The sequence below is a fragment of the Chiloscyllium punctatum genome, chromosome 2 (genome assembly GCF_047496795.1).
Source record: "Chiloscyllium punctatum isolate Juve2018m chromosome 2, sChiPun1.3, whole genome shotgun sequence".
Taxonomy (NCBI): Eukaryota; Metazoa; Chordata; class Chondrichthyes; order Orectolobiformes; family Hemiscylliidae; genus Chiloscyllium; species Chiloscyllium punctatum.
The window spans coordinates 130,357,860-130,381,738 of NC_092740.1; the positions used below are offsets into that span (position 1 = coordinate 130,357,860).

At 44.7% G+C, this 23,879-nt stretch overlaps 1 protein-coding gene and 1 long non-coding RNA gene across 3 annotated transcripts in view; one reads left to right on the top strand and one right to left on the bottom strand.

Annotated features, from left to right (window-relative positions):
* Positions 1 to 15,960: 15,960 nt before the first annotated feature.
* Positions 15,961 to 19,163, bottom strand: LOC140489455 (uncharacterized). Its single transcript, XR_011963146.1, has 3 exons — positions 19,051 to 19,163; positions 17,587 to 17,719; positions 15,961 to 16,395 (listed from the first exon to the last, which is right to left on the bottom strand). It is a non-coding gene; the product is annotated as an uncharacterized lncRNA (long non-coding RNA).
* Positions 19,164 to 19,303: 140 nt separating this feature from the next.
* ift74 (intraflagellar transport 74) overlaps positions 19,304 to 23,879 on the top strand; it is a 129,188-nt gene continuing 124,612 nt past the window's right edge. The window contains exons 1-2 of one of the 2 annotated variants that reach the window (XM_072589000.1): positions 19,304 to 19,520; positions 21,184 to 21,319. In XM_072589000.1, coding sequence (XP_072445101.1) covers positions 19,404 to 19,520; positions 21,184 to 21,319 — 253 coding nt within the window. In that variant the 5' untranslated portion in view covers positions 19,304 to 19,403. The remainder of the gene's footprint in view (positions 19,521 to 21,183; positions 21,320 to 23,879) is intronic. The other variant, XM_072588990.1, reaches the window with a different exon arrangement.

Consider the following 23,879-nt stretch of genomic DNA (forward strand, 5'->3'; position numbering starts at 1 on the left):
GAATCCTCTTGCACCTGGTTCACTCTGTCAAAATTCCAGTTTTCCTCACTTTCACTTGATTGACAAGTACCAACATGTCTTTGCCCGCATTTGCTCATGCTTCTGCCAAACTCACACTCGTTCTGCCTTCTGTCAGGGCTCTTCACTGCTCTGGTGTCAGCTGTTTCCTGGGTTCCCATTTCTTCCATTCTGCTGAATGCAGGCTCATTCTGAGATCCTGGTCACTTTTAGTTCAAAGTCTCTCTGCATTTCAAATCCAAAGCTCAAATCTCTTCAGGCATCTGTTACGAATGAGATAGCATTCTCTCCAGACCGCCTCTAACACTAACCATCCACTCTCTCAGGTCTGTGCAATAATTCTGCAATCTTCAGTTTGCACTCTCTAGATTCCTCTCCCCTCAAGTCACTCCACTTGGTCCAGTCTTTGGCTCTCCAACTTTTCCTGTTCCTCTGCTTCCTACTTTCTGCAGTGTGAGCTCCCATTCTCATTTACTCTTGGTTGCATCTGTAAACATTGGCTTTTCACTCTCTTTGGCCTGTATTTCATTTACCTGTTTTTTCAGTGGTTCCTGCTATCTGGGTTCTTTTTCTCCCTGGTTTACATTTGTGGTGGCCTCTAATTCATCCCTGCTTGTCACTCTTCAGAAATTCCTTCTGCTTTGTGGAAGCTCTGTCTCTTTCCTCTACATCGGCCTGTAATCTGATCATCCCCATTCTCCAATTCACATCATATTCCTTTTCTTCAGCACTTGTACAAGATCGAAGTCACATTCAGTTTCTAACGTTGTCTGGTACACGTTTGTCCCAGTTTCACTCTCTCAAAGCTACTCTTTTCTTTGGGTATCATGCTCATCAACATCCACGGTGTGTTTGGCTGCCGTTTTCTTCAACTTGCCAATACTTCCCTGTTCATATTCTTTCCAGTCTCAGGCTTGCTCTATCTTCCATCCAGGCTCATTCTCTGCTGGTGCAATCTCTTTCCCAGGCTCCTTTCTGTTTCATTCTGTTGCATGCTCTGGCATTCTGCTCTCCACAAACACCTGTTCTTGTTTAGAGCAAAATGTCTCTGCACTTCAATCATCAAGACTCCAATCACTTCAGGCAGTTGTTCATAATGCAATGAAGATTTTTTTCCAAATTCCTTCTTAAGCCAAGCTCCCGTTGTATCAGGGTTCCACAATCATTCTATAATCTTCTACTTTGAAGCTCTAGATTCATATTGGCCCAGAACACCACTATGGCAGCAGTCAATAGCGCAGCAATCACGTTGCTTTCTGCTATTTTCAGCATCCACTTCCATTCTCCTTCACATTCATGGTGCATCTGCAAACTTTGGATTCACACTCTGATGGGCTGTCTTTCATCCTCAGGGTTTTCTTAGGGCTCCTCAACACCTGATCACTTCTCTCAGGTGCCCACTACCGGTGGCCGTTGACTCATTCTTGCCGGTCGCTCCTTCAACTACTTTCTCCTGCTTGAATTGACATCTCTCTTTCATCCATTGCTTTGAGCCTTGTGTTCAGCCCATTCTCCAGTTATCTTCATACTCAATTCCTTCAGTACTCTTGCAAGATCCTGGACACATTCAGCCTTGCATCTTGTTTGGAATACTATTTCCCTTGTTTCACTCTTTCAAACTTCCTCCTGTCCTTTGTGCATCTTGCTTGGGAACACCCACTCACGTTTGCATTTCCTCAGCTACCATTTTCTTCAATCCTTCTTTTCCCATTGTGCAGCTATCAAGCTGGCTGTGCCTCTGTCAGGATTGTCACAATCATCTGGTACCAGCCTTTTCCTAGACTTACTTTCCTTCCGTGCTGCTGAACAATCTGGCATTATGTTCTCTGGAGGCTCCTATTCTTTTCTAGATCAAACCTATTCTCTGCTTCATTTCATCAGTCTTCCATTCTCTGCTGCTGACTGATTCTGCGGTCAACCGCCTCCCTCTCACACGGACCTCCTGCTCTCACCAGGCCTGGCCAGCATCCGACAATCTTCACCTTCCACTCGCTACACTCCAATTTCCGAAAGCTTCCCAACAGTCTCCAGTGCTCAGCTTTCTTACAGCCAATCTACCTTCTGCTTTTTTCTGTGCGTACTCCCATTCTCAGTCGATCGCACATGCAGCTGTTCCTTAAGGGTAGTTAGGAGTCTTTCATCATTCGCAGCCATTTACACCATAATTAAATATCACTGTGCTGTAATCATCAGGTCCTCAATCTGAAACTGCACTTCTTGTTCAACTCATTTCCAAACATCCCGCAACATCCTTCAACCAAAGCTGCTTGCATAATAATCCATAATCAAAACCCTGCTACAAACAAAAACACATTATAATAATCCCACAAATAATTAATGATGATATGGGTGCTCTGTAATTGCACATTATCCACATCAGCGATTGGCTCCTACTTTCACGTTGCTTTTGGAATATGAGGACACCATCTTACAATATGTACTAACTTATCACCATGACACCACATCAGAAAATCATGATGCATGTTACATCGTTCGAAGACACTGAAATGACTCTTGCCTAATTTCATAACTCATCTTACTCCAGAAATATTCATTGTGATTTCCAAATTTAGGTCTGCTTGCACTGCCTGCCAGTTTAGTAAAGGCAGATTTAATTGAGGAATTCAAGAGGGCATTAGATGATTACCTGAAGAGAAACAATGTGCAACAATGTGTAGAAAAGTCCAGAGATTGGCACAGAACAGAAGGCTCATTAGCAAGTCGGAACATACACAATAAGCCAAACGGCTGCCTTGTGTAACATAATTTGCTAAAGTTAAAATCCCATCAATGGCACCCACATATAACATCCGAAAGAAATAACAGGGTACAATTGTCAATTAGACACACAAATCAAGCTCAAAACAAGTGAGATTCATTCACTATCCACAACTGTTGTAATATACATACTCTTACTCCCAAGTTGGCAAATCTATGACACTCTTCAAACTCCACAGAATCTTGATCGAGATTAGAGTGGTGCTGGAAAAGCACAGCAGGTCAGGCAGTTTCCGAGGAGCAGGAATCTTGGTCTCTCTGGCAAACTACACAGACCAGAATCCTACTTGCTCAATTGCTGCAGTGTCTGTTCTCCTGTTCCAAGCAGATATCTGAGAATGTCTGGATCACAAGTTATCTAAAATTATACATTCTTCTTGATCCAGCTTTACTACTGTCCTGCTGTCCCCTGATTTTTATCTGCTCGCAGCGACCATTCTTTCCCCCTTTTTTCTCTTTCTCGACTCTTATTCCATCAGAACTTCAGTTTTCCTCAAACTTCATCTTGGAACATTCTCTGCCCCGTTCCACAATTTGCCTATCCCCAGCTCCTTCTTTATCCAGACCACTGGTGTACTTTGATTGCCAAACTATCCAGGTTCATGATGTACCTCCATGCACCAATTCTTAGCTTCCAGCAGGCTCACTCCAGGCAACGTTATGCTCAGTGCTCTCCCATTCTCTGAGCTTTCATTCATGCAGATATTGTGATAACCGGGCTCACACATTCTCTCATCTCAAAACCTCTGTGGAGGCTCCTGCTTCTATCTAGCCTCTTCCATTGGTTGGAGTTCTCTTAACCCTGTTTCAATACGTCAAAGCTCCTGGTTCTTCAGGCTTGCCTGATTGATAAAGTGCTCACTTCATTTTGCATTCACTGAGCTGCTACTTTCTTCTGGCTGTGAAGTTTCTCCCTTCACGGTGCCACTGAACCCACACCGGCTCTGCCTACATCAAGTGTCTGCTGCCAGCTCTTTTCCAGGCTCACTTTTATTCTATTCAGCTCTCCCATCTGGAATTCTGTTCTCTTAAGAGCCATATCCTCTTTCAGATCAAACTCACTTTGCATCTCAATGGGCTCATATCACTTCTGGAACCTGCTCCTTATGCAATGCCGTTCTCTCCCGCAAACGCCTCACACCCAGAACGTGCACACTCAGGCCTCTACCATCTTCCAACCATTTTCATATTGCACTCTCGAGTCTCCTCTTAAACCAAGTCACTCCTCTGGTTCCTTTCTTCAGCTTTCCAGCCTTCCAGTCAGTCTGCTTCCTGATGTCTTAAGTGAAAACACCCATTCTCATGTGCTCTTGCTTAAGTCTGTATCCTTTAGCTTTGATAGCATCCAGAAGTTCTTTTCAGGACTCCTCAATACTTGGGCTCCTCTTCTCCATGGTGCCCAATTCTGGTGGTCTTTGATGTACTGTCGCTGTTTCAAAAACATTGCCCTGCTTCGCTCGCCTGCACTACTTTCTGTCCTCTAATCAGCCCATTCTTCAGTTCTCTTTACATTCTATTTCTTCAGCACTTCTGCAACTACCTGCTAGCTTCCAGCCTCTCACCTTGTCTGGCGTCTACTCAATTTTTTTCTTTCAGCTGTTGTACCTTCTCTGTTCAGATTTCTGCTGATATCGAGCTTGTTCTGTCTCCTGTCAGGGCACTGGCATCTTCTGCTGCTGACTCTTTTCCAGCCACCCTGTTATCCCATTCTCATGAATGCTCGGTTATTCCAATCTTTGCAGGTTCCTGTTCCCTTTTAAACCATACTCACTCTGCACTTTAATTCATCAGGGCTCCAAGTTCTTCTGAATCCTCTTCCTTAAGGGATCTTGTTATCATCAGCTTCCCTGTCACACTGAGCATCAATTCCCTCAGGTCTCAGAGATCATTCCAGCATCTTCAACAGGCTCTTGCAGAATTCCACTCATCCCAAACTTACAAACTGTCTCCAGTATTAAGCTCTTAGACTTCCAGCCACTCTGATTCCCGCTATTTTCTGCTTCAGCTCCCATTCACACATGCTCTTGCTTGCATCTGTTCTGTAAGAGAAGACAGGGTTTTCATCACTCAAAACCATTTTCTTTTCCACTAAATATCACTGTACGAGAATCACCGGATCCTTGACCTGAACCTACACTCCTTGTTTCACCCATTTCCAAACACCCAAGCAACACATCATACCAACAAGACATTTATATAACGTTTCCTGACCAACATCCTGCAAAAACAAAAAGAAGCTCCCATGAATGCCTAAATGTAAAACGAATACCAGTACATTTCAATCAGTTTGCAGGAATCTCAGATAGTCCTCAGAGATTGGCTTCTGCTTTCCCAGTTTACTGTCCAGACGTTTCAGATGCCTAAGATTCCATCTTATAATATTGACTAAGCCCCATTTCAAAAGCATTACTTTGATAAACTGTACACTTTTTAGACTAGTTCTAAGATGCTCCAGAAACCCAAGAAAGCCTCTTCCCTCATTTCAGCGCTTAATTCACTCCACATAGCTTTACTATGGTGTTCATGTTTATTTAGGGTAGAAAAGACCACTTCATCAATCACAGTCAGTTCCTCTACCATTAAAAGTCACTGTACCTCCTTGACCTCAACCTATTCTTCCTTGTCCAATTCACTTCTTGATATTCAAGGTAATGTCCAGATCAAGTCTATAACACCTAGCTTCAGAATCTGCATCAGTGTATTTGCCTCAGGCTGCATGTCAGATATTATCAAGGCTGGAGGTTTCCCACTTCCAGCTTGAAAACTATCAGCATAACCCCATCTGCAATTGTACATCAGCTGTTAACAATCAAACTTTGCTTATCAGTAGTCTCTTATCAAGAATAAAAGAGCCATAAACTTTTCCCATATTTCTTTCTGTACTGGATTTGGAGGTCTGAGATTCTCCAAACACAACATACTGCACCAAATTCTGCACATCAGCCTCAATTATTTTCCATTCACAAATCATAAAATAACCCTTTCTGCTGGAATTGGATGGTCTCAAAGCCACCTTGTAGGCTGCACTAATCCAGGCTCTTGCCGTGTTTGGAATCCTCTTGCACCTGGTTCACTCTGTCAAAATTCCAGTTTTCCTCACTTTCACTTGATTGACAAGTACCAACATGTCTTTGCCCGCATTTGCTCATGCTTCTGCCAAACTCACACTCGTTCTGCCTTCTGTCAGGGCTCTTCACTGCTCTGGTGTCAGCTGTTTCCTGGGTTCCCATTTCTTCCATTCTGCTGAATGCAGGCTCAGTCTAAGATCCTGGTCACTTTTAGATCAAAGTCACTCTGCATTTCAAATCCAAAGCTCAAATCTCTTCAGGCATCTGTTACGAATGAGATAGCATTCTCTCCAGACCGCCTCTAACATTAACCATCCACTCTCTCAGGTCTGTGCAACAATTCTGCAATCTTCAGTTTGCACTCTCTAGATTCCTCTCCCCTCAAGTCACTCCACTTGGTCCAGTCTTTGGCTCTCCAACTTTTCCTGTTCCTCTGCTTCCTACTTTCTTCAGTGTGAGCTCCCATTCTCATTTACTCTTGGTTGCATCTGTAAACATTGGCTTTTCACTCTCTTTGGCCTGTATTTCATTTACCTGTTTTTTTCAGTGGTTCCTGCTATCTGGGTTCTTTTTCTCCCTGGTTTGCATTTGTGGTGGCCTCTAATTCATCCCTGCTTGTCACTCTTCAGAAATTCCTTCTGCTTTGTGGAAGCTCTGTCTCTTTCCTCTACATCGGCCTGTAATCTGATCATCCCCATTCTCCAATTCAAATCATATTCCTTTTCTTCAGCACTTGTACAAGATCGAAGTCACATTCAGTTTCTAACGTTGTCTGGTACACGTTTGTCCCAGTTTCACTCTCTCAAAGCTACTCTTTTCTTTGGGTATCATGCTCATCAACATCCACGGTGTGCTTGGCTGCCGTTTTCTTCAACTTGCCAATACTTCCCTGTTATTATTCTTTCCAGTCTTAGGCTCACTCTCTGCTGGTGCAAATCTTTCCCAGGCTCCTTTCTGTTTCATTCTGTTGCATGCTCTGGCATTCTGCTCTCCACAAACACCTGTTCTTGTTTAGAGCAAAATGTCTCTGCATTTCAATCGCCAAGACTCCAATCTCTTCAGGCAGTTGTTCATAATGCAATGAAGATTTTTTTCCAAATTCCTTCTTAAGCCAAGCTCCCGTTGTATCAGGGTTCCACAATCATTCTATAATCTTCTACTTTGAAGCTCTAGATTCATATTGGCCCAGAACACCACTATGGCAGCAGTCAATAGCGCAGCAATCACGTTGCTTTCTGCTATTTTCAGCATCCACTTCCATTCTCCTTCACATTCATGGTGCATCTGCAAACTTTGGATTCACACTCTGATGGGCTGTCTTTCATCCTCAGGGTTTTCTTAGGGCTCCTCAACACCTGATCACTTCTCTCAGGTGCCCACTACCGGTGGCCGTTGACTCATTCTTGCCGGTCGCTCCTTTAACTACTTTCTCCTGCTTGAATTGACATCTCTCTTTCATCCATTGCTTTGAGCCTTGTGTTCAGCCCATTCTCCAGTTATCTTCATACTCAATTCCTTCAGTACTCTTGCAAGATCCTGGACACATTCAGCCTTGCATCTTGTTTGGAATACTATTTCCCTTGTTTCACTCTTTCAAACTTCCTCCTGTCCTTTGTGCATCTTGCTTGGGAACACCCACTCACGTTTGCATTTCCTCAGCCACCATTTTCTTCAATCCTTCTTTTCCCATTGTGCAGCTATCAAGCTGGCTGTTCCTCTGTCAGGGTTGTCACAATCATCTGGTACCAGCTTTCTCCCAGACTTATTTTCCTTCCATGCTGCTGAACAATCTGGCATTATGTTCTCTGGAAGCTCCTATTCTTTTCTAGATCAAACCTATTCTCTGCTTCATTTCATCAGTCTTCCATTCTCTGCTGCTGACTGATTCTGCGGTCATCCACCTACCTCTCACACGGACCTCCTGCTCTCACCAGACCTGGCCAGCATCCGACAATCTTCACCTTCCACTCGCTACACTCCAATTTCCGAAAACAACCCAACAGTCTCCAGTGCTCAGCTTTCTTACAGCCAATCTACCTTCTGCTTTTTTCTGTGCGTACTCCCATTCTCAGTCGATCGCACATGCAGCTGTTCCTTAAGGGTAGTTAGGAGTCTTTCATCATTCGCAGCCATTTACGCAATAATTAAATATCACTGTGCTGTAATCACCAGGTCCTCAATCTGAAACTGCACTTCTTGTTCAACTCATTTCCAAACATCCCGCAACATCCTTAAACCAAAGCTGCTTGCATAATAATCCATAATCAAAACCCTCCTACAAACAAAAACACATCACAATAATCCCACAAATAATTAACGATGATATGGGTGCTCTGTAATTGCACATTATCCACATCAGCGATTGGCTCCTACTTTCACGTTGCTTTTGGAATATGAGGACACCATCTTACAATATGTACTAATTTATCACCATGACACCAGATCAGAAAGTCATGATGCATGTTACATCGTTCGAAGACACTGAAATGACTCTTGCCTAATTTCACAACTCATCTTGCTCCAGAAAGATTCATTCTGTTTTCCAACTTTATGTCTGCTTGCACTGCCTGCCAGTTTGGTAAAGGCAGATTTAATTGAGGAATTCAAGAGGGCATTCGATGATTACCTGAAGAGAAACAATGTGCAACAATGTGTAGAAAAGTCCAGAGATTGGCACAGAACAGAAGGCTCATTAGCAAGTCAGAACATACACAATAAGCCAAACGGCTGCCTTGTGTAACATAATTTGCTAAAGCTAAAATCCCATCAATGGCACCCACATATAACATCCGAAAGAAATAACAGGGTACAATTGTCAATTAGACACACAAATCAAGCTCAAAACAAGTGAGATTCATTCACTATCCACAACTGTTGTAATATACATACTCTTACTCCCAAGTTGGCAAATCTATGACACTCTTCAAACTCCACAGAATCTTGATCGAGATTAGAGTGGTGCTGGAAAAACACAGCACGTCAGGCAGTTTCCGAGGAGCAGGAATCTCGATCTCTCTGGCAAACTACACAGACCAGAATCCTGCTAGCTCTCAGTTGCTGCAGTGTCTGTTCTCCTGTTCCAAGCAGATGTCTGAGAATTTCAGGATCACAAGTTAGCTAAAATTATACATTCTTCTTGATCCAGCTTTAGTACCGTCCTGCTGTCCCCTGATTTTTATCTGCTCGCAGCGACCATTCTTTCCCCCTTTTTTCTCTTTCTCGACTCTTATTCCATCAGAACTTCAGTTTTCCTCAAACTTCATCTTGGAACATTCTCTGCCCCGTTCCACAATTTGCCTATCCCCAGCTCCTTCTTTATCCAGACCACTGGTGTACTTTGATTGCCAAACTATCCAGGTTCATGATGTACCTCCATACACCAATTCTTAGCTTCCAGCAGGCTCACTCCAGGCAACGTTATGCTCAGTGCTCTCCCATTCTCTGAGCTTTCATTCATACAGATATTGTGGTAACCGGGCTCACACATTCTCTCAACACCTCTGTGCAGGCTCCTGCTTCTATCTAGCCTCTTCCATTGGTTGGCGTTCTCTTAACACTGTTTCAATACGTCAAAGCTCCTGGTTTCTTCAGGCTTGCCTGATTGATAAAGTGCTCACTTCATTTTGCATTCACTGAGCTGCTATTTGCTTCTGGCTGTGAATTTTCTCCTTTCACGGTGCCACTGAACCCATACCGGCTCTGCCTACATCAAGTGCCTGCTGCCAGCTCTTTTCCAGGATCACTTTTATTCCATTCAGCTCTCCCATCTGTAATTCTGTTCTCTTAAGAGCCATATCCTCTTTCAGATCAAACTCACTTTGCATCTCAATGGGCTCATATCACGTCTGGAACCTGCTCCTTATGCGATGCCGTTCTCTCCTGCAAACGCCTCACACCCAGAACGTCCACACTCAGGCCTCTACCATCTTCCAACCATTTTCATATTGCACTCTCGAGTCTCCTCTTAAACCAAGTCACTCCTCTGGTTCCTTTCTTCAGCTTTCCAGCCTTCCAGTCAGCCTGCTTCCTGATGTCTTAAGTGAAAACACCCATTCTCGTGTACTCTTGCTTAAGTCTGTATCCTTTAGCCTTGATAGCATCCAGGAGTTCTTTTCAGGACTCCTCAATACTTGGGCTCCTCTTCTCCATGGTGCCCAATTCTGGTGGTCTTTGATGCACTGTCACTGTTTCAAAAACATTGTCCTGCTTCGCTCGCCTGCACTGCTTTCTGTCCTCTAATCAGCCCATTCTTCAGTTCTCTTTACATTCTATTTCTTCAGCACTTCTGCAACTACCTGCTAGCTTCCAGCCTCTCACCTTGTCTGGCGTCTACTCAATTTTTTCTTTCAGCTGTTGTACCTTCTCTGTTCAGATTTTTGCTGATATCGAGCTTGTTCTGTCTCCTGTCAGGGGCCTTGCATTCTTCTGCTGCTGACTCTTTTTCCAGCCACCCTGTTATCCCACTCTCATGAATGCTCGGTTATTCCAATCTTTGCAGGTTCCTGTTCTCTTTTAAACCATACTCACTCTACACTTTAATTCATCAGGGCTCCAAGCTCTTCTGAATCCTCTTCTTTACGGGATCTTGATATCATCAGCTTCCCTGTCACATTGAGCATCGATTCCCTCAGGTCTCAGAGATCATTCCAGCATCTTCAACAGGCTCTTGCTGAATTCCACTCATTCCAAACTTCCAATCTGCCTCCAGTATTCAGCTCTTAGACTTCCAGCCACTCTGATTCCCGCTATTTTCTGCTTAAGCTCCCATTCATACTGTCAAAATTCCAGTTTTCCTCACTTTCACTTGATTGACAAGTACCAACATGCCTTTGCCCGCATTTGCTCATGCTTCTGCCAAACTCACACTCGTTCTGCTTTCTGTCAGGGCTCTTCATTGCTCTGGTGTCAGCTGTTTCCTGGGTTCCCATTTCTTCCATTCTGGTGAATGCAGGCTCATCTAAGATCCTGGCCACTCTGCTTCCCTCTATTTTCAGCGTCAGCTCCCATTCACTCTTGCTCTTACTTGTATCTGTTCTGTAATAGTAGGCAATCCTTTCTGCTGGAATTGGAGAATATTTGACACTGTATGATCTGACACTCTCATCATGATCTGTGTGAATGGTCTCAGCATTTTCTTCAGTTAAGGTGTGCCTCTGCTCTGATTACAACAACAAAATCGCTGATTACATAAATCGATAAAAGAATAGTCAACAGACATTTTCTCAATGGAGGTTGTGGAGACCTCAGGGTTTTAAAATTGGAAATCTTGATTCTTCTAAAATGTTTGAGTCATCCAGATCTTGCAGAGAAAATCATCAAACTGATTCAAAACTGAAAAGTACTGTATGTTGTGAGAACACTATAGAAGTGCAAAACTAAACGGAAGTCGTTGAGTGAGCAGATAAATGATAGGTGAAGATCAATATAAAGAACTGTAAGGTGATGCATTTTCATGACTAGAACATGTTTACACAAGGTAAAACAGGCAAAATACTTAAGGTAGTAGAAGAGCAGCGGGACCTGGTTGCATATGTGCATAGATCACGAAAGGTGCCAGGGAAGGTAAAGATGGGCGGCATGGTGGCACAGTGGCTAGCACTGCTGCCTCACAACGCCAGAGACCCGGGTTCAATTCCTGCCTCAGGTGACTGACTGTGTGGAGTTTGCACATTCTCCCAGTGTCTGCGTGAGTTTCCTCCGGGTGCTCCGGTTTCCTCCCACAGTCTAAAAATGTGCAGGTTACATGAATTGGCCATGCTAAATTGCCCGTAGTGTTAGGTGAAGGGATAAATGTAGGGAATGGGTCTGAGTGCGTTCCGCGTCGGTATGGACTTGTTGTGCTGAAGGGCCTGTTTCCACACTGTAAGTAACCTAATCAAAGATAGCAGTCACTAAATTATATGGTGCCCATGACTGTTTTAAAATGATTATTTTGAACTCACGTAACTTCCCTGCAATATCTCATTTGATGAATTACATACAGACAATTCTGCGTGCTACACTATTGGAGAAATGTGAGCACATTAGAAAGACTGCCAAACAGATTTACATGAATTATTCCAGGAATCAGAAACTTTAGGTTTGAGGATGGATGACAGAAATTGATACACTGTTCTAGCTTGAGCAAACAGTTATCAAAGGAGATCTCAGAAAAAGCTTCAAGCTCATCAGAGGACTGAACAGAGTTGATAAGTAGAAAACTTTCCAGCTTGTAGAAAGGATTTGTAACAAGATGACACAGTCTTAAAGTGATTTGCAAACACACGAAACATGATATGGTAAATAGCACTTTCAAACAACAAGTGGTTTCAGTCCAGTTCTTTGCCTGAACATTTGGTGGCAGTGTTTGAGGCATGAAAAGACCGTTGGATGATTATTTGAAGAGAAACAATGTGCATTTGTACGAGGAAAATGGCACTGAGGCAAATACGTATTTGGAAGCTGGAAAACACCTGAAACATAAATCACTGACTTCTGAGCCATAACAATTCTCAGACTCTGAAATTCCTGGTGTGGCACTACATATCACAAGCTGAAGTTGCATGGTACAGTGGTCAATTAGACACATAAACGAGAGCTCAAAGCAAGTGAGATACATTCAACGGTCACAGTTCTGCTTATCTAAATACTGTCAAACACCAAACAGCAAAACTCTCACACTCTCTGGACTTCAGTCACCTTAGACTGTTGTACCTCTGGGAAACTACACAGATGAGGACCTGCACACACCCAGCAGCTGCTGTGTCTGTTCTCCTGTTCCAAGTAGTTACATGCAGTCACAAGCTGTCCAAAGGTCTACACTCTCCTGGCTCTAGCATTTGGTAAAAACAATGACTGCAGATGCTGAAAATCAAATATTGGATTAGTGGTGCTGGAAGAGCACAGCAGTTCAGGCAGCATCCAACGAGCAGGCTCTAGCATTTGTTAACCCCCATGCTCTCTCCTAGCTTCCTTCTGCTGAGTGCAGACATTCCCTCCTCCTCCCTGTTCTTTCTAAGCTCTCATTCCATCGTTGCTCTTCGTCTCCTGATGCTACTTTTCTGAACAGTCACTGAGACTCTTCAAATTCAACATCACTGGCTCCTGCTTTCTACAAGCTACTACTGCCATCAATTTGCCACTCTCTGCATGTTCCTGATGTACCTCCATGCACCCAGTTTGTTGGGCTCTGACAGACTTCATGCACACACTTACTCTATTGAATTGTAAATTGATTATTCCCACATGTTCAAAGCTTCCATTCTTGCAGTTGCTGTGACATCAAGCTCACATATCTTGTTTTTTCTCATTCTCTGGGCTCCATTTTCTTTGTGCTTCAATTCTCTCCAGACTACAACTCACCATGGTCTCAAAGCTTGTAGGCTGCACTAATCAAGTCTCTTGCATTATTTGGAGTCCTCTTGCCCCTGCTTTATTCTCTCAAAATTCATGTTTTCTCACTTTCACTTGATTTACACGTACCAACATGCCTTTGTCCTCATTTAGTCATGCTCCTGCCAAAGTCACACTGGTTCTGCCTTCAGTCAGGGCTCGTGCACTTCTCTTATTGCAGCTCTTTCCTGGGTTCCCATTTGTTCCATTCTGCTGAATGAAGGCTCACTAAGATCCTGGTCACTGTTGGATCAAAATCACTCTACACTTCAAATCCAGAGCTGACCTCTTCAGGTATTTGTTCCTCATGAGATAGCGTTCTCTCCAGACCACCTCTGACACTGACCACCCACTTTCTCAGGTCTCTGCAATCATTCTATGATTTTCAGTTTGCACGTTCTAGATTCCTCTCACCTCAAGTCACTCCCCTGGCTTCAGTATTTGGCTCTCCAACTTTCTGGTTGCTCTGCTTCCCACTTTCTTCAGTGTGAGCTCCCATTCTCATTCACTCTCACTTGCATCTGCAAAGATTGGTTTTGCACTCTCCTGGGCTTCTACCTGTCTTTTCAGAGATTCTCGCTATCTAGGTTCTTTTTCTCCCTGGATTTCTGGTGGCCTCTAATTCGTTCCCACATGTCACTCTTCAGACACTTCTTCTCCTTCATGGGAGCTCCGTCTCTTTCCTCTACATGTGTTTGTCTTCTGCTCATCAATTCTGCAGTTCTCATTAAATTTCGTCAGCACTTGCACAAGCTCAAGGTCACATCAAATCTCTCACTTTTCCTGGTACATGCTTGTCATGGTTCACTCTCTCAAAGCTTTTCCTTTCAATTGGACTTTTATTCATCAACACCCACTCGCCTTTGCATTTGCTTAGCTGCCATTTTTTTCAGGTTGCCAATACTTCTCTGGTAACACTCCTCCCAAAATCAAGTGGCGCTGTCTTTGGTCAGGGCTCACGCTCTCTTGCGGCAAGCTGTTTTCCAGGCTCCTTTTTGTTTCATTCTTTTGCATGCTCTGGCATTCCGCTCTCTGCAGACTCCTGTTCTCGTTCAGATCAAAATGACTCTGTAATTCAATCCATCGAGACTTCACAGAATTCAGGAAGCTGTTCCAATGAAATGACATTCATTCCAGCCTCCCTCTTAAGCTGAGCTCCCGCTATATCAGGGCTCCACAATCATCCTATGATCTTCAATTTGCACGCTCTAAATTTGTTTTTCCCCAGGCCAATCTTCAGCTCAACAGATTTCCACTTTGCTTTGTTATCTTCAGCTTGCGCTTCCATTCTCATTCACATTCACTTATATCTGCAAACCTTACTCTGTTGGGCTGTCTTCCACCCACCTGTTTTCGTCAGGATAGCTCAACATCTGAGCTCTTCTCTCTGTTACCCACTCCTGGTGGCCCTTGAATATTTTACACCTGTTACACTTTCAAGGTCTTCCTCCTGCTTCTCAGGAGCTAACTGTTCATTTCATCTTCTGCCCAGTCCATTCTGCTGTTCTCTTCATATTTTTGTTCTTCTGTATTAATGCAGCCACCGCTCTCACCCACTCTCTTCCATTGTCTGATGGTCACTTGCCCTTGTTTCACTTTCTTAATGCTCCTCATTTCCTTGGTCGCCTATGTCCACTCAGCTTTGCATTGTTCAGCCACCATTTTCTTTAATCGCTTAATTCTTCTGTGCTGACTTTCCTGTGGACATCAAACTGATTCTGCCTTCTGTCAGAATTTTCACATTCTTCTAGTGCCAACTGTTTTCCAGGCTCCATTTTTATGAATGCTCTGCCAATCTACTCGCTGTCAGTTCCTGTTCTCTTCCAGATCATACTCTTCAATTCCATCAGGCCTCCAATCTCTTCAGGTTCTTGCTATGTATGGGATCCTGTTCTCTCCAGCCTCCATCTCATATCTGGCTTCTGCTATCTCATGACTGAGTAATTATCCCATGATCTCCAATTTGGACTCTCTGGATTCCATTGCCTCAAGCTTCTGTTATATCTGTAGTCTTCCATTCTCCCGCCTACCAGCCACGCTGCCTCCTCCTACCTTTGGAATAATCTCTCTTTCTCATTCAGTCACACTTGCATCAGCTTCCTCAGGCTCTGGCAGTGTTCAGCATTACACTATTTCAAGACCGCCATAGTGTAAGGCTCATAGTCTCAAAAGATTTGTGCTCCCTCCAGCTCCTGCTGTGGCCAAGCTCCAAATTCTACTTGGATTCCATATCCTCTGATGTTTCCACACTCAGACTTCATTAATTTTAAATGCAGCTCCTGTTTACAATACATTCCATACTTTCCTTTCTCCTTCTCACTTCAGCTTCTAGATCTCTCTTAGCACACACACACACACACACACACTCTCTCAATGTTTCTGCTATCTCTGGCTCCTATAGATTCCAGGTTCCAGTTGCTATGGACCTTCCAATTTCTATGCGTTTTTTCCCTCACATTCTCTAGGCTCCTGTTTTCTTTGATCGATGGAGCTCCTTGAAATTCTGCACACTTTCAGACGTACCCAGAGATGCTTACAGCCTGTCAATCACTCCACCCACTGGCAGTCCCCTGATTCAAGCTCTCTCAGACTTCCAATACTCTCTAATGCCTCACTGAGATCTCTTAACTTGTGTTATCTCCAGACACCAGATTTTTCTGGGTGTTCTCTCATTTTTGCTCTGCTTTCTTCATATTCCCATTGCTTTTTGATTTTCATTCTCTCAGATTCCACTGTAAATCAAGTGTAGTCTTGGGCTGTTAGTTTCAGTAATGGCACCTCCTGTCAAACTGCTGTAGCTTTGGATTTTCATGGTAGTTAAGAGAAACATTGATGTTTCACTCTTGTTAGCTAATCTCGCTGGAAAGTGCGAAAATCAGTGACGAGGTGTCTCCTGTCATGCTCACAAGAAACCTTCTTGCAGAGCTTTGGACAACCTACTGGTCCTCCACCTCTAGCTTCCTCACTTTCGAGTAGACTTGGGAATGCAAATGTCATTCAGTTACAACCTTGCCCGAGTCAGTGGTCACCTCAAAGTAAACAGTGCTTCTGATTTCTTTCTGCTCCTTTAATACTACCCCTACATTGTATTCTCCACTGGCTCCTGCTCTCTCCAGGCTCTTGTTCTGTCTCACGGGCTCTTGAAATTGATACTCCGACTCTGCAATATGAAGGAAGCAAACAAATTTTATTGATATCTGTAGTTATAACTTTCTTAAAAGTATAACAGAAAACCTTGCAGATTATATTGCATATTATCATGATTTTTATTTGGGTTCCACTATCTATTTGAAAACAGCTACTTACATCAAAAATGTTTCAGAAACAGATTGAGACAGATACAGCAAAGTGAAGGAACTATTGGGAGAGTATTACATTGCTAGAAGTTAAAAAGAGAGCAGCCTCATCGGAGGGTTAGTACAGAGTACTATCGGAGGGTCAGTTTTTGAGGAGTTATGCATTGTCAGAGGATCACTAGTGGGTAAACACTAAACTGGTGGAGGGTCAGTTTTGAAGGAGCATAGCATGAAAGGGCCTGTACTGATTATGTGCTGTGCTATTGGAAGGTCAATGCTTAGGAGCACTCCACCTTAAGAGGGTCAGCAGAGAGTGTGCCACCCAGTTTAAGGCAGTACTGAGGAAATACCTCCTATTGGAGGGACAGTACTGTCACAGAACTTTATTAATGGAGAAAAGCAAATTACTGCGGATGCTGGAATCTGAAACCAAAAGAGAAAATGCTGGAAAATCTCAGCAGGTCTGGCAGCATCCCCAGTATTTTCTCTTTTAGTATATTAATGGTGAGTTGGTATTGAGGGAGTATTACATTGTCATTAGTACTGATGGCACACTACTCTGTCAAGAAATGCTGTCTTGGATGAAATCTTGTGCACATCAAAAATATTGTGGCAATTATTTCAAAGATTTAGTTCTCCTGATGTTCTGGTCATAGAAAGGATGCAAAAGTATTAACAATGGTTCAGAGAAGGTTTATAACTTATATCTTGGATTGGATGCAGGTAAGTGAAAGGATTAGAATAGAGAAATTTTCTTTGGTCTCAAACTGCCTTTGGAATTCTTCCACAGAAATAATGCAGAATCTTCAAGTACTTTTAAAGCAACAGTAGATAGTTTTTTGGCTAACAAAATTGGTTGTCAACGGTAGGCAGGATGTGGAATTGAGTCAAATGGTGGAACAGGCGAGAAGAGCCAAATGACAACCATAAACAATATAACCGATTTTCTGAGTCTCCAACTGTGGAGCTGTGGCATCCAACTACAAGAATGTTTTTCTTTCCTGTCTTAGAATAGTAACAACTATTCAGAGGTACTTAATTGGCTGAAAAATAACCTCTTTGTCCAGATCTGAAGGTTGCTTTAGAAATGCAATTCCTTGGTACTGTTGTTGAGGGCAATCTTGTCCAATGAGCACTGAGACCAGATGTTATCAGTGACACCATTCAGCCGATTCTGGATTAACCCCTCTGGAAAAAAAAATAAAGTACTGAAGGGAAGCTCCCTCTTTAATCCATCACAAAATTCCTGCTAAGAACTGGCCTCACATACGACTGCCATCACCTCGCACTAAACAAATTAAACTCGTTCACAGTCTCTCACTCTCATAACTCTGATGGTGCTTTCCTCAATACCAATTGTGCATACCTCTGATTCCCACTATACTCATGACTATCGGTCCCTCACATACTGAATTCCTTTCTCTTGCACGACAAATGTCCATCTTTCACACTTTGAGTGTCTATGTCTCACACAATGACTGCATTATCCTCACACAAAACCTGACTGTCCCACTCTCTCCTGTCGAGCGTGCCTCACTCGATATCCGACCGTCCCTCTCTCTCGTCAAATCTCCTTCATCCTCAACAACTTTCCATATCTTACACACTGACTGTACTTCCCCCACACTTTGGACTGTTTCCCTCAGACCCTGCTGTCCCTCCTTCACACTGACCGTGTTTCCCTCAGACCCTGCTGTCCCTCCTTCACACTCTGACTGTGTTTCCCTCAGACCCTGCTGTCCCTCCTTCACACTCTGACTGTGTTTCCCTCAGACCCTGCTGTCCCTCCTTCACACTCTGACTGTGTTTCCCTCATCATGACTTTCCCGCCCTCACACTGTCCGTCATTCGCGGCTGTCCATCCTTCACACTTCGACGTGCCCTCTTCAGATCCTCACCCTACCTCTGCTCGCTTCAAAACTCAGTTGCACCTCCCTCACACTTGGAAGAGGTTTCCCTCCCTCGAGGAATGTCCCTTCTGCACTCTTCCCTCCACTCGCTGCCTGTGACTCTCCGACGCTCCCACAGTCCTTCCATGTCTTCCCTCACGACTTTGCCTTTCGCTCACTCCCGTTCTGTCGTGGCACCAGATTCCTTCGCACAAAACTCGACCGTCCTTCCCTCAGTCTCTGTCCCTCTCTCCCTCATGACAACGGCGCTATCCCCCGTCTCTCAACATCCGACAGTCCCTTCCCTCACGGCTTCCCCCTCTCTCACACACCGACTGTACGTCCCGTCACACTCAGGACTGCGCTTCTCTCACAACCCAAACTGCCACACTTCGACAGTCCCTCTCACAATACCAACGTCTCTCGCTTTGACTCATTTCCTCGCCTTTTCGATTGTCCCCTCACTGTCCGTCCTTCATCTTGTCTCAGCCCCTGTCTCTCTCTCTCACATACTGAACCCTTCAAGCACAGACCCTCACTGCAACCCTCATTTTCCCGCAGTTCAGCTCTCATTCCCACTCCCTCCCCCACCTCTCACACACACCCATCGTGACTCCCTCCCGCACACACCCATTGCTCCTCCTTCGGGTGGGCACACTGAAGGTGACGAACCCGCGAACAGCCTAATTCAAAACACCGCCAGCCGGCCGCACGACCAACTGAAGCTGGGAGATCGGAGCGAGGGGCGGGAAAACGGCCTGCGGGGGCGGAGCTTATGCGCGCAACGTCGGGGGCGGGGCCTGTTGCGACGTTACGTCGGTTCCCCAAGCGAGGGGTTGGGGGCGGGGCCTGGTGCGACGTTACGTCGGTTCCCCAAGCGAGGGGTTGGGGGCGGGGCCTGGCCGTTGCTGGGAGATGGAATGGCGCACGCGGCCTGGCGGTTGCTCTTGCCCTTAGACTCCGGGGACTAACTGAGTTTGGGGATGGCGAGTGGGCAGAGGCCTCCATCGTCGGCTCGTCCGATGAGTAAAGGAGGCCTGGGGAGGCCTCCGATGACTGCGGCCCGTGTTCCTCCCACAGCGCACCGTCTCGGTACCGGGGTAGGTCTCTTAATCAGCACCGTGCGGGGCAATTACTCCCCGAGAGCAACACTGCCATTCTCCAAATCATTCTCCCGATCACCCTCCATCATCATCCTCCACGATTGCCCCTCACGTCAGTCACTCCCGTCACTGTCCCCTCAATGATCCTCCCCTTCAATCACCTTCCCCAAACACCCCTCCATCATTCATTCTCCTCCTCTCCCATCACCATCACTCTCTTTCCCCCTAGCAATATTACCTTATTTTTTTTGTGGGATGTGGGCGTTGTTGGCAGGCCAGCATTTACAGCATTGTCCGTCTCTAGTCGCCCTTGAGCTCCCTTAATTGAACTGCTCTAGTTCACTTGCTGTGTGTTGACCCACATAGCCATTGGGGAGGAAATTCCAGGACCCAGTGACGGTGAAGGAAAGGAGGCATGTTTCTAAGTCAGGATTGTGAGTGGCTTTTTTACATAGAATCCCTCCAATGTGGAAACAGGCCATTTGTCCCAACAAGTCCCCACTGACCTATTCCCTAACCCCAATTACTCTGCATTTCCCCTGACTGATGCACCTAACCTACACATCCCTCAACTCGATGGGCAATTTGGCATGGCCAGTTCACCTAACCTGCACATCTTTGGACTGTGGGAGGAAACCGGTGCACCCAGAGGAAACCCACACTGGCACAGGGAGAATGTGCAAACTCCACACAGACATTCGCCTGTGTCTGGAATTGAACCCAGGTCCCTGGCACTGTGAGGCTTGGAGGGGAACTTGAAAGTGGTAGTGTTCCCATATATCTGCTGCCCTTGTCCTGCTAGATAGAAATGATCATGGGTTTAGAAAGTGCCGTCCGTGGATCTTTGGTGATTCTTTCCCCCCAACACTTTCATCTTGACCCTTATCACCAGTACAGCCCCCCCCACGACCATCACCTTCAGCATCCTGCCCATGTTGATTGACCCCACTGAGCACCTTCTTGTTGCCCTCCTAGTCCAAAGCCCTCTCACTGCAAACAGCATACAAATCAAACTCTTCCCTCCCCAATCTGCACCCTCACTATGCTGCCATCACCTGGAGTTCAACAAGGCAATTCACCAACAAGGATGGACAAAAAAATGTCAGCTCAACCAGTAACATCCACATCTCATGAATGCATTAAAGAATTTGTCTACATCCATAAGCCCCTCATACCATCCTCAAAGCGCCCAACACCTTGAATGCTCCCAACTACCCCCAGAACCAATAGTACCCACCTATCCCTTCTATCTAATCCTGTCCGGTCCCTAATTCTTCTGCTATCTTTGTCTTCTACTTTCTCTCCACCCCTCCCCCTGCCCCCAACATCTCCCCACCATTGTCCACCCAATATTTCGGCCACTAGTACCCCCATTATGTCCATTGCCAGCCCTCCTACTCACCTCTACTCCCAACACATTTCCATTCCCTATTTCTCCAGAACTCATGCTCCCCTTCCATCGTGTTCTCTTGCACTCCATATTTCCCCTGACACTGCATCCTTTGAGTATCCTGTTGCTGCTCTTTGACTCTTTCTCCCTACACCTCCAACTCTTCCCAGGTTTGTTTACACGTGTGGAAAATTGAAAATTGGAGATAAAACAAAGAGGAATGCCTAACTGAAACTGCTTATACCATATTAATGTTCTATTTCTTTCTAGTTATCTCCTGGAACAGCAAGGCCTGGAACTCGTGGTGGCCCTGTAATGGCTGGAGGTGTGTTATCTTCTCAGATTAAAGTTGCAGATCGCCCTGTAACTCAACAGGGTTTGAGTGGAATGAAAACTGGAATGAAAGGTACGTGCAAGTTGTTCCCTGTCATTTTTAAAATAATCTATAAAGCTAATAATTTATATCTCAGGAAAATAGATGTTGCTGGTAAATTAAGATCAACAGAGATAAATCAGAGTAGTTTTTGATGGGAAGAATGGGAAGATCAGTTGTACTTGGATGATGGAAGTCTAGGTTGGGTGGAGGAATAAAAGAACCTCTTCATTTAAATATATCAATCACTAAAAGTTGTACACTCAGAAATGCAAAGTTCTGTGAATATTGCAGATTTGAAATAAAAGCGAAGTGTTGGGGGCAACACTGGCAGATCACAAAATAGTGTTCAAGTTTCAAGTGTAATCTGACTATTCGAAATCTAACATCTGACAGGGCAGAGTTTGATATTGTAATTTCTAATGGTTAGGTTGATGCCTGGTGGTCCATCTTGTTTCATTTCTATAAAATGTTTTGGTGGTTTGATACAACTGAGTAGCTTGCAAAACCAGTTCGGGGGAGTTGTTTAAAAATAGACCACATTGTTATGTCTCTGGCTTCTCACGTGGGATAGAACAGGTAAAGACAATGGGTTTCCTTCCCTGAAGAACATGAATGAATAAGAGTTTTGAAATGACAATTCGCAACAATTGCATTGTCATCATTAGACCCTGATCTCAGTTTTCTTAAATGCACATTTCACCATTTCCCTGAGAAACGTTTTTAAAACTGTAAAATATTTTGGTAAAGTGGATTCAGAGAGAATGGACCAAATCTCCTGATACGTAATGATCCCTTTATCCAGCTCAGCTGAATGTTATGCAGTTACCTTTGATTTTATGGCACTTTTTTTTCCAACATACAGCTCAACAACTGCAAGCATCCTCACAGGGAGTTGCACAGAGAATCTTTAAAGAAGCTTCAGCCTTAGCTGGAGTGGCACCATTGCTCAATGGTTAGCATTGCTGCCTCACAATGCCAGGGACCTAGGTTCAATTCCGGCCTTGGGTGACTGTCTGTGTGGAGTTTGTACAGTCTCCCCATGTCTTCGTGGGTGGCCACCGGGTGCTCCAGTTTCCTCCCAAAGTCCAAAGATGTGCACTTTAGGTGGGTTGCCATGCTAAAATGCCATTGTGCCCAGGGCTGTGCAGGTTGTGTGAATTAGCCATGGGAAATAGAGATAGGGTGGGGAGGGGTGAGTTTGGGTGGGATGCTCCTCAGAGAGTGGGTGTGGACTTGTTGGGCTGAATGGCCTGTTTCCATGTTGTGGTTCTATTCTGTGGACCTCTGCAACGAAAGACTAGCTGTTGCCATATTCTGATGTATTCAAGTTTAAATGCCCAAAGACTCTTTGATGAGTTACGGAGAGAAGTTGAGGTGGCAGGATGGGTTAATGGAAGGGTTGAGTTGATGGGAGTGGTGGACAGTGGTTGGCTATGGAGGAATATTATTTGGAGCATCGGGCTCTGTGGGAAGGGGTGGATAGGTGTGTTAGAACTGATTGTAATCCTTCTAACATTACCTTGGTAATTACCTCATTGGTCATACTGAAGTCATAATCAGGGATTCAGACCTTACAGATAATGCCCCAGACCCCACACTATTCCTGGATATGTCAGCAGTGGTGGCTGCACTGTGGTATACAATCCGGAGGGAGTTGCTCTGAGAGTCCTCAACATTGACTTTGGATCCCATGAAGTCTCATGGCTTCAGGTTAAACATGGATAAGGAAACCTGCCGCATACTCCCTCAGCTGATGAATCAATACTCTTCCATATCAAATAACAGTTGGAGGAAGCACTGAGGGTGGCATGGACACAAAATATATTCTGGGTGGGGATTTCAGTGACCACCGCCAAGAGTGGCTCAACAGCTGCACTACTGATCAAGCTGGTCAGGCCGTAAAGGACGTAGCTGCTAGTCTGGATTTTGCAGCAGGTCGTGAGGGAGCCAACAAGAAGGATAAAACATACTTGGCCTCATCCTTGCCAGTCTGCCAACTACTGATGCATCTGACCATGACAGTATCAGAGTTGAGAGTGTGGTGCTGGGAAAGCACAGCAGGTCAGGCAGCATCCAAGGAGCAGGAGAATCAACATTGCGGGCATAAGCCCTTCATCAGGATCTTATTCGGTATTAATGCCCAGAATGTTGATTCTCCTGCTCCTCGAATGCTGTCTGATGTGCTTTTCCAGCAGCACACTCTTGACTTTGATCTTCAGCATCTGCAGTCCACACTTTCTCCCATGACAACATCATAGAGTGTCCACTGCGCAGTCCTAACGGAAATAAAGTTCTATCTCCATAGTAAGAATACCTACCATTAATATCTGTGGCATTATCACTGTACTAAATAGGACAGTTTTTGAACAGATCCAGCAACTGAAGACTGGCCGTCCAGGAGGTCTTTGGGCTATCAACAGCAGCAGAATTGTACTCTAACACAATCTGCAATCTCCACCATTGCTATGAAGCCAAGGGATCAACACTGTTTCAATGGATAGTGCACAAGAACATGGCAGGAGTAGTACCAGGCATACCTAAAAATGAGGTGTCAACCAGGTGAAGCTACCAGCATGACTACTTGCATGCA